At 48.9% G+C, this 18832-nt stretch overlaps 1 protein-coding gene across 6 annotated transcripts in view; it reads right to left on the bottom strand.

The window, feature by feature from the left end:
* Positions 1 to 18832, bottom strand: part of Cfap46 (cilia and flagella associated protein 46) — a 93103-nt gene that overhangs the window by 50862 nt on the left and 23409 nt on the right. For all 6 annotated transcript variants that reach the window (XR_012449577.1, XM_074078025.1, XM_074078026.1 and 3 more), the window contains 9 exons: positions 17485 to 17608; positions 16822 to 16952; positions 15919 to 16046; positions 14949 to 15082; positions 13977 to 14189; positions 6055 to 6220; positions 3985 to 4134; positions 3005 to 3112; positions 2364 to 2530 (listed from right to left, as the gene is read on the bottom strand). Coding sequence is in view for 5 of the 6 variants with exons in the window: in XM_074078025.1 (XP_073934126.1) it covers positions 2364 to 2530; positions 3005 to 3112; positions 3985 to 4134; positions 6055 to 6220; positions 13977 to 14189; positions 14949 to 15082; positions 15919 to 16046; positions 16822 to 16952; positions 17485 to 17608 (1321 nt within the window). In the remaining variant the exon portion in view is untranslated. The remainder of the gene's footprint in view (positions 1 to 2363; positions 2531 to 3004; positions 3113 to 3984; positions 4135 to 6054; positions 6221 to 13976; positions 14190 to 14948; positions 15083 to 15918; positions 16047 to 16821; positions 16953 to 17484; positions 17609 to 18832) is intronic.

Genomic DNA, 18832 nt, shown 5'->3' with positions numbered 1-18832 from the left:
GGGTGTCTTGGACACTCATGCTGGGGACACTGACTTGGAACTACCATGCTTAGAGAGCCCACATGATGAGGTCAGTTCTGGTACCTCAATGGAGAGCCGTCCTGGGGACACCCGGCCACAGGAGAGAGCTCTGGAGATGTGGGAGTTAGCTTGGTGGATGGCTGGCTGGTGGGTGCTCTATGACAGGCCCTTGCTGACCCTGACATGACCTTATGAAATCCAACCCAGAACCAACTGGCTGAGTCCAGTCAACTCCCAGAACCAAGAGACAGAATCACTAAGTTTTATTTATTTATTTATTTATTTATTTTCGCAGTACTGGAGTTTGAGGTCAGTACTTGCTAGGCAGGGCTACAGAACACCCTCGGCCCTGTTTTTGCTTTGGTTATTTTTCAGATAGGGTCTGTTGCCTGAGGCTGGCTTTGGACTGAGATTCCCCCAATCTCTACTTTCCAAGTAGCTGGGATTACAGACGTGCACCACCATGGCAAGCTACTAACTGGTTTTTAATGACTAACTTTGGGTAGCTGTTTTGGGGCTTCCCCTCAGTCAGTTTGTGCCCTGGCCCAAGAGGCAGTCTTGCCACAGAAGGTCTGCACTGTGCACTTGGAGTTCAGTGGGACAAACACTGCAGAGCAGCCTCAAAGCAGCATCGTCTGCCCCCCGCTACCCCCGTCCCTGCCTCCTCACACAGCACAGTGGCTTGAGCACAGGCAAACCACACACTCGCCAGGGCATGGTCCCCATCTGGTGCTGTAGGAGGCACATTCCAGATAGGCACTGAATGCCTCCTGTGAGAAATGCATTTTCCCAGGGAGAATCCCTTCAGGGCCTGGGGTCCTAGGGGCTAGGCACCTGCCTGCAAGAGCAGATAGCCACGTCTGCACTCTGCTCGAAGGAGCAAGAGGACGAAGGTACTGACCCTGCACCTGCTGTGCAGTGGGGGTCTGTGATCTGAAGAGGAAACTGAGGCTGTGTGTTCGTGGTATGATAGTGAAACAACCCTCCTGTGTGTGACAGCCTCCTCTGCCTCCTTACCTGGGAACTGACTTTTGTGACTCAGAACAATGGTCAGCCCAGGTCTGCCATGACCTTGAGTGGTCAGTGACATCTACAGATGATTCTCCAAAGTTCGAGCATGGAAATTGTTCTTGTGGTCACGTGTGGCCTGTCCCTTTCTCTACTGCCATCTGTGCATATGCACGCTGTTACCTTCTTGTTGCGCGAATTTCAAACTCGGTGTAAGGATCCCTGATAAAAGAGTGTCAGACCCAGCCTCGAGCTGCGGCAGCCCTTGTCCCCATCCACACAGGTGGCAGCCGCATGTGAACACGCACAGCACGCACCCATCGCTCTGCAGAGATGTCTGCCTGGTTTCTTTCCTCTAAGAATAACTTTTGAGTGGTGAAGGGAGCCTGCACATGGCTGAGGATGCCTGCCTCTCCCCACCCTGCCAACTCCCTGTCGGGAGACTTCTCAGTTTGCAGCTCTGTGTTTTAGCAGGGATGAGCTCACCTCAGACCTGGCCCCTACCGAGGTTTCTCAGCTTGTCTGTCCTCGGTGTTCCCTGTCCTGCTCTTGTCATAGTAACTAGCATCCAGCTACTAGTACTGCCCTGCTGTTGCAGCTAGTTAGGGCACGGCTCTTGGCTCCCCTTATCATCCTAGCCTCTACTCTTTTGGACCCTGGGTAAGCGGTAAGTGTCACTCTCTGCTTGCCTTCTCAGAGGGCATCGTGGCACTGTCCTCTCCCCTTGTGCATTCTTGCTTTCTGCCCCTAAAGCATGATGTCTGTGCTTTTATTTGACTTGTGAATTGTCAGAACTCATCAGTTCTTTTTGTGCAAATGCTAATCCTGGTGGAGGGACTTCAACACCTCCATGCATATGGACAGGATTTCACTGAGTTCAATGCCTCACCCCAGCCTTGCTGTGTTTCCAGTGTCGCACCCCCTCCCCCTGTACTATCTTCCTTTCCAGGGGACCTGTGGAGCTCTTCACAGTGGGTCCTTTCCTCTGAGTTAGATGGCAGCTCTTTCAGCAAGCCAGCATTGTCTGACCTTGGCTCACCTTGATCTGTTATTTCCACCATCCTACATCCTTCACATTCTAGTTTACTACCATATATATATAGATATCTATATCTATATCTATATCTATATATATTTTTTGATCACATCCTCAAGCAACTTTCTAAAAATGGAGTAAGAACAGTACAATTTCTGGGTCTCTCTGTCTAAAGGCGGCTTTATTTTAACTTTATACTTGACTGGTGTCTGGGTGAGTTAGGAGCCAAGGTTGACACCTGCTTCAATGTCCTCCCATGGTGGTTACTGAAGGCTGCTGCATTCTGGAGGTTACTTACTGATCAAATGTCCTCAGGTATCTGATGCCCATCTGCGTGGCCTTCTGAGAGCATGCCATGGTGACCTCATGGTCATGGGCCGCGTAGGCAAAGTGCGTCAGGCGTGTCAGGGTCTGCAGCTCCACCACGGGGTCCGACCAGTTGCACTCAGAAGCCATTTTCACCACCTTCCCGGCAGCAGGCAACCAGGACAGAAGGGCATCACGTGAGTGATGATGACTTTTCATCGCTTAGCGCACGCCATCCTGGACAGACCCGCAATTTGCAAGGCCCACCTGCACTATAAAACGTGCCACTGCCTTCACAGCCATGCCCTCTCCTGGCCTGGGATGATGTGTGTGGTCCCCGTGAATGCCACCCCCTGTGCCGAGGACTCGGGGTGGGGCAGGACATGGAGGGGCTGCTCAGAAGCATTTCCCCTCACATCAAGATAAAGATACACACCAAACAGTTCCCGTGAGGGAAACACATGCAGCCCTGTGGCAGACAGACAGAGCCTCCGTGTGGATGTGGGTGTGGGTTCCAATTCTGACCGCCTCAGGCAGGACCCTCGGAGGCTCAGCCTCTTGTCTTTCTGGGGTGGGGACTCTCAGCTCAGCACACAGCATTGGCATACCTCCAGGGACACTGGTGACACCCACCTGGGCCAGGGAGGGCACGGTGAAGTCCATGAGACCCAGTCCGTTGCACGAGTACATTTCAAGGGCGACAAGGACTCTGGTCATGGAGCTGATGTCCTCATCCGTGCTCTGCTGGGGAGGAGGAGCACTGAGTGAGTGGTGGTCTGAGGAACTGAGAAGACAGGCTGCAGAATGCCTGAATCAACCCTGTGAAGCAGGTGTATCAGAAAACCAGACCACAAAATTCAGTGTTTCTACCTGAGGCCATTGCTGTGAATGTCTACCTCCACATTATTTCCCCCATATAATAACAGAAAGATCCTGTGTCTGTGCAGCCTCGAGTGAGGACGACCCACTCGTCTCACCACTGGGGTGGCCTGGCTGGGGTGGAGGGCTGCTGGGACCTGGTGCTGAGGCCTCCACAGGCTCCTGGAGCTTATTCTGCCTCTACCTGCACTGCAGGTGCTCCAGGCTCCCACCAACCCCTCATTCCTGGCCTGGCCCATATGTCCTGTCTCCATCCCTGTGCCTTTCCTGGCTACCCCCGCATCCCTGTCCAGCCTGTGATGATTGTCCTCAGGCTCCACTGTGGCCCACTGGCTTGTGTTTGCAGGATCAGGGGCATTGTGGTTGGCTGAGTCTACTTGGTCCCTGTCCCCTCTCAGTCTCCCATCAAACATTAGCTGGGGGTGTGGGCTAGCACCCTGCCAAGGAGGTGACCCTCAGCGGATAAGTGGCACTGAGGATGGACAGACTCCCCAGAGGTCCAGAACTCAGACCTGGAGAGGCTGCCTGCCCGGACTCTCGAGGGCAACAATTTCAGTGGGGAACGAGCCTACAGACCTTCCAACATGAGAACTGCTTCCCCACAGCAGCCAGATGTGTCTCAGCCTGTGATGGGAACAGGGGGCCAAACTTTGGGAAAAGGCAGCCTGTGGGTCCTGCTTGTAGGCTGGTGCCCCCTGCCCTGGGGCTGCCTCAGCCCTGTCACAGAGCCACACCTGCTCCTCGGTGCCCAGCCGCTGTCCGATCTGCTGCTGCAGCAGCTGCTTGGCTTTCACCCAGGTGGCGATGACCTGCTGTCGCACTTTGATGGGGACCACCTCCTCGGGCATGTTCCCATTGGTCAGGTTCAGCACAAACTCGCACACCTGAAATAGCGCATCCTTGTTCACAAAGCCTCAATCCAGACACTGGACCTTGAGCCAAGACCAAGCCACCAAGCAAGGAGCCAGCTCTTGTGCGGACAGTAAGAAGCAGTCCTCAAGCGGCCCGAGGACTCCAAGGGCCCAAAGATGCTCCTTAGGTGTGCAGGGGGTGGGGAGCAGCCTTGGGCCCTGCCAGTCCCATGTGCACACCTGCAGTCACACACCTGGAGAGCCAGCGCAAAACATGTCACCCCAGGGTGCAGATCAGAAATGCACCCAAAGCCACAGTGAAGGGGTGCTGAGCAGGGCCTCCTGTCCCACTGTGGCAGGCAGTGGTTCTGGGATTGTGGACATTGAGAATCAGACCTTCCACATGTGTGCAGGCAGTAATGGGGCGTGTGGGCCAGGCCCTGAAAGCCCATCTGGCCCTGGCCTCTCTTTGCTTGTGTGTGAGGACAAGTTTCTCAGTTCTGTGCCTCAATTTCCCCACCTTTAATGGGGGATAAAACCCTGTATATGGGGGTTATTAGCCAGAGCCCCGCCAGTGCCATGATCACCACCACTGGGAGTGACCACTTGCTCACCAGAGATACTCAATCTCCCAGCCATGACACCAACCCTGGTCCTTGCAGGGCAGCCAGGTGGCACATGAGTCCACAGACAAAAGTCCGACCCTGCTGTCCCCTCCACCCTTCCGGGACAAACTTGCAGGAAATCCTGTCACATTCTGCAGGAATGTCCATGGAAGTGTGTGTGGGCCCCATGGGCTGTGTCCCTCCTCTAGCATACTTCACCCCCCACCACCACAGCTGGAGTCTGCTGCTGTGCACTGTCACCTGCTGAGACCTGGCCCCTCACTGTGCTGAGCATTCATCCACCCTGGCAGTTGCGGCATCATCAGGGTGGTCTTCTAGCGCCTGGACCCAGCCACCAACATGCCCTCCAGCTCAGACCTCTTGCCTGGCCCATTCCTCTCTGGGAATGAAGACTGTACTGACCCCTCCCCTTCTGCACCTCATCCGGCACTGCTCCCACCATGGCCCTGTGGCAGGGGAGGCTTCTCCAGCCCGGCTCTGACCCCAGCATAGGCCAGGTAGTGGACATGGGCAACAGGCTCTGTTTTACCCATGGCCAGAGGGGTTCAAGAGTGTGAGCTGCTGAGCTTGGCTCTCATCTCCTCCAATCTGACTGCTGGGCCAAGACCGCTCACCACACCCCTCCAGTTCTCCCCAAAGTGCTTCTTGGGGTCCACACTCAGGCTCTGCTGTGGCTCTGAGGAAACTGGCTTTTCTTCTGGTTTTCTAAGATCCTTTTGAGTTAGAAATGGCTGATGAGTTCTCGAACTCTGGGAACCTCCATCCATACCCATCATTCTCCTTTTGTGTGGATTACCACAGTAACAGTCACACTTATGGGAAACGAATGTCATGAGAGAAGTCTGTCACCTGGGGTTGACATTTATTTCCCTGCTCAAGCTGCAGAGTCAGTTCCCAGTGTTCTAGTGCTGTCCTGCCTGGTTCTACTCACGAGTTCTCCTCTGCCCCAGAATGGCAGTGGCATGGCCCAGCTCCCACCATCCCCTTCGGGCTGACCCGCTCCCTCTCCACCCCTTCCTTCAGGCACATGGAGCCTGCCAGTCTCATGTCCCAAACTTCTCTTGCAGTCCCACTTCCACAGCCTGAGGGTTGAATCCCTGTCTTGCCTGGAGCTTCAGAGGCCTCCACATTCCTCCCCCAGGTTGGCTAGGCACCCTCTCTGTCCCCTGTCCCCACCCCACATCATGTCCAGGTGCAGACCCTCCCCTCCCCATACCTTGTCCAGGCAGTGGCCCTCCCCTATCCCTCCCCTCCCACACCTTGTCCAGTGTCCACGCAACCATCCCTCCCCCGGCCTGCTCATGCCCTGTCCCGAGGGAGGTGGTACCTCCACTGCTGTCCTGGTCTCAGAGGTGGCTCCCGAGTCCAAGGGAGTGTGAAACATAACTGGCCGCACAGACCTTTTCAGCTTTTCAGGGGTCTGGGTAGGAATCCAGTTGATGATGAGGCCTCGAGCCAGGGCATTGCACAGCATAGCAAGCAACACAGAGTCCCTGGAAGCAAACGTGGTCGTGAGACCCCTGGGCAGGGAGTGAGCTCTGGAGAGCGCGCCACACTGCTGAGCAGTCACTTATTCACGATTTGCAGTTTTAAAAACATAACGTGCAGATGTTGCTGTGTTCCTTCTTGCTTTGGTTTAGCTTTGTTTTCAGTTTTTGTATTTTAAGACAGGCTCTCACTAAATGGCCCAGGTTGGGATTACTAGTGTGGTCACACTGGCTCTGCTGCTGCGTTGACTCATTTTAGCATCCTACTTTAGAATCTGGTGTAAAAAAAATTAAAATCCCATTGATAGACTGGAAACCAACAAAAATTACATGAAATTTTCATCTTGGGGGAGATTTGAAGATGGTGGCTAGAGGGAGGAAGCAGAAAGCGTGCCTCCTAAAGTGAAATCTTGGAGAGACTCTGGAGATACACCTTACAGGAAAAACCACTGAGAGGAGGCAAAACTTTGACCCCTCCACACCTCCAGCCTGCGCACAACATCTCCACTTCACATTGAACAGAGAAAGCAGGAGGACCCCGGCCGCCGCCAGACGCCCACGCCTATATGGCTTGGGAAGACGCGGACCACGAGGTGAGCTAAGTGGGACATGGTACTCCCACAGACGACCCTGGACAGATCAGCATAGCCCCTGGACAGACCAACCCCACCCAGGGAAAAAAGGAGAAACTGAATAATAAACAATAAGAACAACAAAGACACATAGCAAAGAGCTATGAGCGCAGAAGGCGGGGAAGGGAAATCCCTCCCAGAACTGTAAATAAACAAGCCGGGCCTGGCTGGAGAGGGCGGGAGCGGCGGCACACGCCCAGCAACCAGGAGCGGGAAAGCTTGCGAGAGTGGAGGAGGGAGGAAAACTCCACAGGAGAGGGGGAAGACCCACTTCCCACGTGAGCTGTAAACAAACACGCAGGCCTGAGAAAGCGGGTGCAGTGTCACCTCCCCCAGTGTGCTTGGAAAGGGGAAAGCTTGTAGCAGAGGCTCCCACACAGGAGAAATCTGAGTAAGCAAAGCCTGCGGGGCCAGGTGAGTGCTAAGCTCACCCCCGAGATCTGCACAAAAAAGCCTCCAGCAACAGCAGGCTGACAGCAGCAGGCAGGCGAGCCACAGCCACAGATACCATTCTCAGAACTGTCTCCAGACTCTTTTTTCTCTCTTCCTTTGATGAGAAAACAACCGAACTACACCTGCAAGCTGAAAACCTTACTGAAACTGTATTGCATTTGAACTTGGGACACTTTGTGCTGTTTTTTTGTTTTGTTTTGTTTTGTTTTGTTTCCCCTTTGATGAGACAAGTACAGAGCAACATCTAAGACACCATCTCCAGGATTGGAGGCTGAGGGACAAACACCAAAATTATTAAAACAGAAACTTTATTGCATTTGAACTTGGAGATTTTTTTTTCAATCCTCTCTCTGTCTCTCTAATGCCTGTTTAGCTTACTGTTGATTAGTACACTGCCTTTCCCTGTTTATATTGTTGAAACTTTTTTGTTTCTTTGTATTTTTTTCTACTTGTTTGTTTATTTGTTTTTCCCTTTCTCTTTAACTTCTTTGCTTTCCCTCTCCTCTCACCCTTCCATTCTAAATATCACCATTGTTATTATTACAAGCTAGAAAATACTTAATTGCACAGTACAGGGACAGTAACAACACCAAAGACAATGACGGGAAGACAGAAAAAACAGGGAAACCAATTTCCCCACAGCAAAAAATTAGTACAGGAACCAGAGGGAAATGAAGAAAACAGATACTCAGATCCAGACTCCAACAAAATGAAGATAAACTATGCCAAAGGACCCAATGAAGCCCACAAGAATAATTTAAAAGAAGACATACTACAGGTAATCAATGAGAATTTTATAGAGATGATACTGGATAGGGTCAACCAAAATGTACAGGAGACACTCAAATTCCATGACAATAAAAATAGAGAATTTGAAAAAGCACAAGAAGAAATAAAAGAAACCATAGAAGCACTGTATAAACACCAAGTGAAACAAAGAACACAATTAATAAAGAGATAAATGAACTCAGGGCAAAAATAGACAACATTAAAAAGGAAACCAGCCAGGATATGGAAAACCTCAGAAAAAAGAATGAAACAGCACTGCAAAACAAAATGGAAGGCCAATCCAGCAGAATAGAACAAACAGAAGACAGAATCTCAGAACTTGAAGATGAAATGGTAATTAAAGGAAAAACCGAAGAACTATTAATTAAACAACTCAAGACCTGTGAAAAGAAAATGCAAGAAGTCACCGACTCCATCAAAAGACCAAACCTGAGAATCATGGGCATTGAAGAAGGAGAAGAGGTGCAAACAAAGGGAATGCGTAATCTATTCAACAAAATAATAACGGAAAATTTCCCAAATCTAGAGAAAGATATTCCCATACAGATGCAAGAGGCCTCTAGAACACCAAACAGACCAGATCAAAATAGAACTACCCCACGACATATCATCATTAAAACAACAAGTTCAGAAACTAGGGAAAGAATATTGAAGACTGTAAAAGAGAAAAAACAAATAACATACAAAGGTAAACCCATCAAAATCACAGCAGACTTCTCAACAGAAACATTAAAAGCAAGAAGAGCTTGGGGTGAGATCTTCCGGGCACTGAATGAAAATAACTTCAACCCCAGGATACTCTACCCAGCAAAACTACCATTCAAAATGGATGGGGCAATAAAAGTCTTCCATAATAAGCAGAAATTAAAACAATATGTGACCACAAAGCCACCACTACAAAAGATTCTTCAAGGGATCCTGCACACAGAAAGTGAAACCCAACTTAACCATGAAAAGACAGGCAGCACCAAACTACAGGAAAAGAAAAAGCAAAAAAGTAGAGAGTAACCTCAACTTAGGTACACACAATCAAACCTTCAAACAACTAAGACAACTAAATGACAGGAATCACCACACACCTATCAGTACTAACGCTTAATGTTAATGGACTTAATTCACCCATCAAAAGGCACCGTTTGACGAAATGGGTTAAAAAGGAAGATCCAACAATTTGTTGCTTACAGGAGACCCATCTCACCGACAGAAATAAGCATAGGCTTAGGATGAAAGGCTGGAAGAAGATTTACCAAGCCAATGGCCCCCGAAAACAGGCAGGAATAGCAATACTTATCTCTGACAAAGTAGACGTCAAACCTACATTGATCAAACGAGATAAAGAAGGACATTCCATACTAATAAAAGGGGAAATAGACCAAAAGGAAATAATAATTATCAACCTATATGCACCCAATGTCCATGCACCCAATTTCATCAAACATACCCTGAAGGACCTAAAAGCATATATTAACTCCAACACAGTGGTTGTGGGAGACTTTAACACCCCATTATCATCAGTAGATAGGTCATCCAAACAAAAAATCAATAAAGAAATCCTAGATCTAAAATGTACAATAGATCAAATGGACCTAGTTGATGTCTACAGAACATTTCATCCAACTTCTACACAATATACATTCTTCTCAGCAGCCCATGGAACCTTCTCCAAAATAGATCATATCCTAGGGCACAAAGCAAGCCTCAGTAAATATAAGAAAATAGAAATTATACCATGCATTCTATCTGATCAAAATGCAATAAAACTAGAACTCAACAACAAAAGTAAAGATAAAAACCATGCAAACAGCTGGAAACTGAATAACTCATTGCTTAATGAACAATGGGTCATTGATGAAATAAAAGAGGAAATTAAAAAGTTCCCGGAAGTCAATGAAAATGAAAGCACAACCTACTGGAACCTATGGGACACAGCACAGGCAGTCCAGAGAGGAAAGTTTATAGCCATATAGCATATATTAAAAAGACTGAAAGATCCCAAATCAATGACCTAATGATACATCTCAAACTCCTAGAAAAACAAGAACAAGCAAATCCCAAAACAAATAGAAGGAGAGAAATAATAAAAATAAGAGCTGAAATCAATGAAATAGAAACCAAAAAAAAAAACCACACAAAGAATTAATGCAACAAAAAGTTTGTTCTTTGAAAAAAAAAAAACAAGATTGACAGACCCCTAGCAAACCTGACTAAAATGAGGAGAGAAAAAACCCAAATTAGTAGAATCAGAAATGCAAAAGGGGAGATAACAACAAACACCATGGAAGTCCAAGAAATCATCAGAGACTACTTTGAGAACCTATATTCAAATAAATTTGAAAATCTTAAATAAATGCACAGATATCTAGATACATATGACCATCCAAAACTGAACCAAGAGGAAATTAATCACCTGAATAGACCTATAACACAAAATGAAATTGAAGCAGCAATCAAGAGTCTCCCCAAAAAGAAAAGTCCAGGACCTGATGGATTCTCTGCTGAATTCTATCAGACCTTTAAAGAAGAACTGATACCAACCCTCCTTAAACTGTTCCACGAAATAGAAAGGGAAGGAAAACTGCCAAACACATTTTATGAAGCCACTATTACACTTATCCCAAAACCAGCAAAGACACCTCCAAAAAGGAGAACTATAGGCCAATCTCCTTAATGAACATTGATGCAAAAATCCTCAACAAAATAATGGCAAACTGAATTCAACAACACATCAAAAAGATCATTCACCACAACCAAGTCGGCTTCATCCCAGGGATGCAGGGGTGGTTCAACATACGAAAATCAATAAACGTAATAAACCACATTAACAGAAGCAAAGACAAAAACCACTTGATCATCTCAATAGATGTAGAAAAAGCCTTTGATAAGATCCAATACCATTTCATGATAAAAGCTCTAAGAAAACTAGGAACAGAAGGAAAGCACCTCAACATTATAAAAGCTATATATGACAAACCTACAGCCAGCATTATACTTAACGGAGAAAAGCTAAAACCATTCCCTCTAAAATCAGGAACCAGACAAGGATGCCCACTATCTCCACTCCTATTCAACATAGTAGTGGAATTCCTAGCCAGAGCAATTAGGCAAGAAGAAGGAGTAAAAGGAATACAAATAGGTAAAGAAACTGTCAAAATATCCCTATTTGCAGACGACATGATCCTATACCTTAAAGACCCAAAAAACTCAACTCAGAAGCTTCTAGACATCATCAATAGGTACAGCAAGGTAGCAGGATATAAAATCAACATAGAAAAATCATTAGCATTTCTATACACTAACAATGAGCAAACGGAAAAAGAATGTATGAAAACAATTCCATTTACAATAGCCTCAAACAAAATCAAATACCTAGGTGTAAACCTAACAAAAGATGTGAAAGACCTCTACAAGGAAAACTATACACTTCTGAAGAAAGAGATTGAGGAAGACTATAGAAAGTGGAGAGATCTCCCATGCTCATGGATTGGTAGAATCAACATAGTAAAAATGTCGATACTCCCAAAAGTAATCTACATGCTTAATGCAATTCCCATCAAAATTCCAATGACATTCATTAAAGAGATTGAAAAATCTACCGTGAAATTTATATGGAAACACAAGAGGCCACGAATAGCCAAGGCAATACTCAGTCAAAAGAACAATGCAGGAGGTATCATGATACCCGACTTCAAACTATATTACAAAGCAGTAACAATAAAAACAGCATGGTACTGGCACAAAAACAGACATGAAGACCAGTGGAACAGAATAGAGGACCCAGATATGAAGCCACACAACTATAACCAACTTGTCTTTAGCAAAGGAGCTAAAAATATACGATGGAGAAAAAGCAGCGTCTTCAACAAAAACTGCTGGGAAAACTGGTTAGCAGTCTGCAAAAAACTGAAACCAGATCCATGTATATCACCCTATACCAAGATTAACTCAAAATGGATCAAGGATCTTAATATCAGACCCCAAACTCTAAAGTTGATACAGGAAAGAGTAGGAAATACTCTGGAGTTAGTAGGTATAGGTAAGAACTTTCTCAATGAAACCCCAGCAGCACAGCAACTAAGAGATAGCATAGATAAATGGGATTTCATAAAACTAAAAAGCTTCTGTTCATCAAAAGAAATGGTCTCTAAACTGAAGAGAACACCCACAGAGTGGGAGAAAACATTTGCCAGCTACACATCAAAGGACTGATAACCAGAATATATAGGGAACTTAAAAAACTAAATTCTCCCAAAACTAATGAACCAATAAAGAAATGGGCAAGTGAACTAAACAGAACTTTCTCAAAAGAAGAAATTCAAATGGCCAAAAAACACATGAAAAAATGCTCACCATCTCTAGCAATAAAGGAAATGCAAATTAAAACCACGCTAAGATTCCACCTCACCCCTGTTAGAATAGCCATCATCAGCAACACCACCACCAACAGGTGTTGGCGAGGATGCGGGGAAAAAGGAACCCTCTTACACTGCTGGTGGGAATGTAGACTAGTACAACCACTCTGGAAAAAAATTTGGAGGCTACTTAAAAAGCTAGACATTGATCTCCCATTTGATCCAGCAATACCACTCTTGGGGATATACCCAAAAGACTGTTACTCCAGAGGCACCTGCACATCCATGTTTATTGCTGCACTATTCACAATAGCCAAGTTATGGAAACAGCCAAGATGCCCCACCACTGACGAATGGATTAAGAAAATGTGGTATCTATACACAATGGAATTTTATGCAGCCATGAAGAAGAATGAAATGTTATCATTCGCTGGTAAATGGATGGAATTGGAGAACTTCATTCTGAGTGAGGTTAGCCTGGCCCAAAAGACCAAAAATCGTATGTTCTCCCTCATATGTGGACATTAGATCAAGGGCAAACACAACAAGGGGATTGGACTTTGAGCACATGATAAAAGCGAGAGCACACAAGGGAGGGGTGAGGATAGGTAAGACACCTAAAAAACTAGCTAGCATTTGTTGCCCTTAACGCAGAGAAACTAAAGCAGATACCTTTAAAGCAACTGAGGCCAATAGGAAAAGGGGAACAGGTACTAGAGAAAAGGTGAGATCAAGAAGAATTAACCTAGAAGGTAACACCCACGCACAGGAAATCAATGTGAGTCAATGCCCTGTATAGCTATCCTTATCTCAACCAGCAAATACCCTTGTTCCTTCCTCTTATTGCTTATACTCTCTCTACAACAAAATTAGAAATAAGGGAAAAATAGTTCCTGCTGGGTATTGAGGGGGTGGGGGGGAGAGGGAGGGAGCAGCGGGGAGGGGGGCGGTAAGTGAGGGGGCAGGGGGAAGGGGGGAGAAATGACCCAAGCATTGTATGCTCGTATGAATAAAATAAAAATTAAAAAAAAATTTCACCTTGATAAAATTTTGACCCAAATCAATGCTTTCAAATTTCTAATTATAGCTGCAAAACATTTGTGTTCCACAAGTCAGGTCCACTTGGGTAAGAGACATACAGACATAGATTTCCTCCCATCCCCTCCCCCAAACCCAAGATGAGTCAGTTTTCCCTGACACTTCTGTGAGTGACCTGGCCCCAGGCAGACCCTGCTGCAGGCTTTTGAAGCATTGCGAGGCAGGTGGGAACCCATGTTGAGTGTGAGGCTCCCTGTACCTGCTGGTCTTTCTGGCCATCCTTTTGCCCCCAGAGTGGACATGCCTGACTCACGTGGCGGCCCTAGCTCCACAAGCCTCCCTGCATTGGAAAGAGCATGGAGGGGTTGGGGATTTAGCTCAGTGGAAGAGCGCTTGTCTGGCAAGTGCAAGGCCTTGAGTTCGGTCCCCAGGACCGAAAACAGAAAAAAAAAAAAAAAGGAAAAAATAGAAAAATGGAACGAGCGTGGAGCCCATACCCACCCACTGTGACCTGTGACCTTGACGATGCTCAGGAGGTGGTCCAAGGCGTCCACAAGCTCCTTCTGCCGCCCAGCCACGATGAGATGGTGGTTGTGGTTCAGGACATAGACCACAGCGTTCTGCACGATCCAGGGTTCCCCTATCTCCTGCCCAATATCTGCAGAGCGCAGCCAGTTACTCATGGCATAGCGTGACAGGCTTTCTATCCAGGTTCTGCAAAGGTACACCACGAAGCCTTCAGCTCGACACCAAGCCTCTCCCAAATGAGCCACTGCAGAAGTGCGCGTGGACTCTCCTGCAGTCCCTGCTCACGTCTGGAGGGTGTTCCAGGCCAGCCTAGGGTTCAGACAGAACCCTGGGGACAAGCCCAGTACTGTCCTGCTGCCTTGTGCAGCTGCCTTTGAAGCTGGATCTCACCTGAGGCTCTGAGCCTGGCAGCCTGCGCTGCTCCTCCCAGTCCTCCTGAGGTTTTGAGCTGTCACTTACCTCTCTGAGGAACTGCTGGTTTGAGGTTCTGCCCAAGCTGCCTTCTCTCCATCCCTGCAGCCACCACTGCACACCTCCTTCTCCCACTTCCTCACCAATCTGTTATGTGTCCATCCCCTTACATACAGGCTGCCAGGTCATACCCAGCATAGGGCAATTCCCTGTCACTCACACAGTGAATGCGGGGACAGCATCTCTGCCCTGCCAGCCCAGGCCAGGTAAACTTTCCATCAAGGACCAGATGTTAAGTATTTTAGACTCTGTGAGCTACCGTAATCTCTGTTGCATATTTCTGTCTATTTTCTGTAACAAATGTTTGGAATGTCCAAGCCACTCTTTACTTTTGGGATGGACAGGAGCAGCCTGGGCCCCAGTGTCTGGACCTCCTCTGTCCAGAAGCAGGACCACCAAGCCTCAAGCCCGGGCCAGAGAGGTATCCACTTCTACTTCCACCCTCAGCCTCCACAGCAACTGCACTACTGCCACCTGTACGTGATCCACTCTGTGTTGGTGTCTGGAGGCTCAGGCACATAGCCAGCTGGATGCTGGCTAGTGTCTTCAGGTGGGATGGCCTGGTCATTCAGCTCCACACCTTCTGAGCGCAGCAAGTGGACGGTGGCCTGCAGGAAAGTGGTTATCAGGACAGGGGCCCAGGATCGGGGCAACACACAACCAAGCATCCTTAAGGTTTGCTTGAAAATGCCAAACACAAGGTAGAGAGGCCTGCACAGTGAACCCCCAATGGCCACCTCCATGGACTGTCACTTCAATGAAGCCACACATCTCGGGAAGAGAAGGGTTGGTTTCAAAAGCACAGCCTGTGCCATCGTCACCCTCTACAGATGAGCCAGCAGGCTGCTGGTCTCCCCACTCGCCTCCCAAATACATTCTGCAGCATTAAAGGCTACCAAGGCCCCCAGGGACAGGCTGAGTTGAGGAGGACCGGGCAGAGCACAGGGATTGGGTCAGGTCACATATGTGTCCCCAGAGACTCTCAATGGAGAGCTGAGGGCTTAGGGCCACAGGGTGGGATTTGGGTCCAGCAGGTCCTGTTCTACCCAGACAACTTCGGGCAGGGGACCAGGCTGTCTAGAGTTGTGGCTGTGGATCGAAGTCCAGGCCCTGGCCGGGCCCACAGAGGCACACGACAGAAATCACGCCTCCTTCAAAAGCGTGTCATCAGCTCCAATTTAAACCCCCCAAGTGAAATGGCAGTGACAAGCTATATCTATGTGACTTTGGATTCAAGAGTTCAGAAATTATTTCTAACAAAAAATGGACATCAACACGCATCATGATGCATTTTGATTCATACTTTTCTCTTAGGAAAACTTCCAAGAACCCAGGCAAGTTTCCTTCCTTAACATCCAGTTTTGTTTAGGAAGCAAAACATAGGGTCCTGTGATAAACATGCTAAAGTGTTTATCGCCACATTGCTACGACCCTGGCCTCGTACCTCGGCGTTGATGAACCCCACCTCTGCGAACTTCCTCAGCAGATCATGGGGCACTGGCTTCTGCAGGCCCACCTCAGACTGGCCCCAGATGTCCTGCGAGGAGCCATTGGCAACTTTCTTCCTCCTTCCTGAGGGAAAGATCAACACCACAGGAATTCCTGGCCTGCCCCAGGGGCCCAAGCTTCCGCCCAATTCCGCACAGGATGGACCGGGCAGGGCGTGTGGGCTCTCAAATGTGTAGCAAGCTGGACACCGCCATGCTGAATCCGTCCAGCAATGCAAGGCGGAAATAATGGTCGGTGGTAACTGTCACTGCCATGTTTGTCATGGGCTGTCACTTGCAGTCACTACATGTACAGCCGTGGCTCAGTGTCCTTGGGGACTTAAGACATCCAAACCCGAGGTGCTTACGTTGCTTCTGTAAAACGGTGTGGTTGGCACAGATCCTATGCACACCCCCCTTGGGCTCTAGATCACCTGAAGGTTACTTGTAACCCTGAACACAATGTGAGCGCTACTTGAGCCATTGTTACAGTGTGTCATTTAGCCAGCAACATTAGGAAACAACCAGGAAAAAAAACAGACTTTTTTCCCAAGTATTTTCAAAGTGTTGAATCTGCGGAGGAGAAACCCACAGACGCTGAGGCTGGCTGGATTGCACACACATTTAGAAATACTGCTTTCCAAGTAGTTGAAGGCTCCTGTGAGACAGTGGCCTTTTCTGCTGCTTCGGGGCCAGTCCTGGCCTCTCCCAGGAGGCTGTAGGCTTTACGGGAGAGTAGCCCCGCTGAGTGCCCCAGGGAGGAGAGGGACCTGCTGGTTCAGAGGAGCTGTGGCTGCCACGGCCACTCAGAGGTGTGAAGCCCTGAAGGCCAGCCCACCCCACCCATGAGGGGGACCAACCTCGCTTCAGTCTCATTGGCTTCCTTGTCTTGATGTTGTCGTAGAGGAGGCAGAAGCGGCTTGCTGCCCGGCAGACATCCCACACGCCCTGCTTTCGGGCAACCTTGGCCAGACTTGCCCAAATCTGAATTCTGTTCACCATGATCCAAACAGGAAACAAAAAGCAAGTACTGGTGAAGTTAGAAAACAGCTGGAACTGCTTAAGAGGAATTGCTGCTGCTTAGTGGCTTCAAGGTTTCTAAGAACGACCTTGAGACCCAGCAGTACTACTGGCTGGGGACCTGAGGCAGGATGGCCTTGCTGGATGGAGTGGATGCAGGAGTCAGGGCCCAGTGGTGAGGGCCAGAGTTAGGTGCAGCTCTCTGGTTCCCATTATTCTGGGGCCAGTGGCACCTCCCCATCATCGTGACAATAGAAATGCCCCACACAGTTCAATCCCCTGGGTGAGGGGAGGGACCACCTGGGTGAGGGGAGGGGCAGGTCCCCTGGGTTTTGCCACAGGGGCCACGCTTTCTCTTACAGGGCCAGGCCCATTGGCATGGACACAGAGACATCAGCCTGTGCATATCCACATAGGCCCTGGGGCCTCAGCTGGGCCCCAGGTGAAGGTTGTCAGGTGGTGGACTTCCAGCTGAGTGGCTCTTGGTGTTGTCCCTTCCTTACCTTTCTCTGTCGTTCTCGTTCCCCAGACGCCGTAGGTGCCCAGCAGCTTTGTCCACACTGAACATGTAGTGGCGTGCCTTTGCGCACAGATAGGTGAACCGGCCCCGGATTTTCCCAGTAGAAACTGAAAATGGAAAACAAAATGTAAGCATGGATATGGCGTGTTAAGCAATCCAGTGACGGGGAGAGGGCCGCTGTGTTCCGGTGAGGACACTGTTGATAATGGCAAACAGGCCCGGTGAGGGCAGCTTTGGGCTTCCAGGAGCTGAGTTTGTCCCAGAGATGTGAACAGCCCCTCATGGTGCATTGCTGTGTCTTGGGACAGCGATCAGGTCGAGTTAATGTGGAGTGTGTGACACCTCCGGTATGCAGAGATGGCCTGTTTTAGAACTTAATCACTGTCTGCTTTGTCCAGCTGTTCAGCCAGTCTTTCAATCAGAAGCCGAGGCCTCTGGCCTGTCTCTCACCCTGGCCTCCTGGCAGTGCCCACTGCTCACCCCAGGCAGTCCCGTCTGCTGGGCATAGAAGTTCTGAACTCACGACTTCCTTTCCAGAGCTCAATGTTACTTGAGGGGCAGCTGCCTCGTGCAGCTGTTGGGGACACAGTGGGCATTGGTCTGGGCCAGTCACACGAGACCTTGGATGGTAGGCTAAGGCCTGAAGGATGTGCCTCCCCTGGACTGGCTTCCCACCCTCTCCTGCACTCTCAGACAGCACAGGTGTTCACTTGCAAAACTACTCAGACATCTTTCCCCTGGGATCTCCTGCAGGGACCAGCATCTCCTACAGGGTGTAGGTGCCCGGTGTAGGTGCCCCTTAGTCCTGCCTCCTCGGGTGGAGGCCCACCTGACCCCACCTGGTCAGCCATTCATGCCCACTGAATGAAATGAATCAAGAAAGCAAAATAGTTGCATCTAGGTGATGCTAACAGATATACAGTTGCTCCTGACGCCTTAAGATGGAGATGAAGCCACAGGGCTCAAAATGACCAAGAGAAATGACAAAGTATGACAGGCACCCCCACCTTTGCACAGCAGGGCATATCCCCACCCCCCTCCCCTGTTCTCCTTTCCCTCATCTCAGACCCATGACATGGACTGCAGCCAGCTCTGCTTCAGACTGTGGACACCTGGGGTCAGAGCTGAGCTAGAGGGGAGGGCTCCCAGCCAGGCTGCTCCTGGGAAGCGGGGGCTGCCCTGTCCAACCACGATGTCCAACCACGACTGCTGGCTTGTCCGGACATCTGGGTTCAGCAGCCAGAGCTGGTGGCAGTGCAGCCCTGCATTCCATAGGGAATGACTTAGGAGACTCCCTGGGGCAAAGGAAATGGCTCAGGTGAGTGGAATGT

The sequence above is a fragment of the Castor canadensis genome, chromosome 7 (assembly GCF_047511655.1).
Source record: "Castor canadensis chromosome 7, mCasCan1.hap1v2, whole genome shotgun sequence".
Classification (NCBI taxonomy): Eukaryota; Metazoa; Chordata; class Mammalia; order Rodentia; family Castoridae; genus Castor; species Castor canadensis.
Note: the sequence above shows the minus strand (reverse complement) of the source record. Positions and strands in the feature narration are given on the sequence as shown.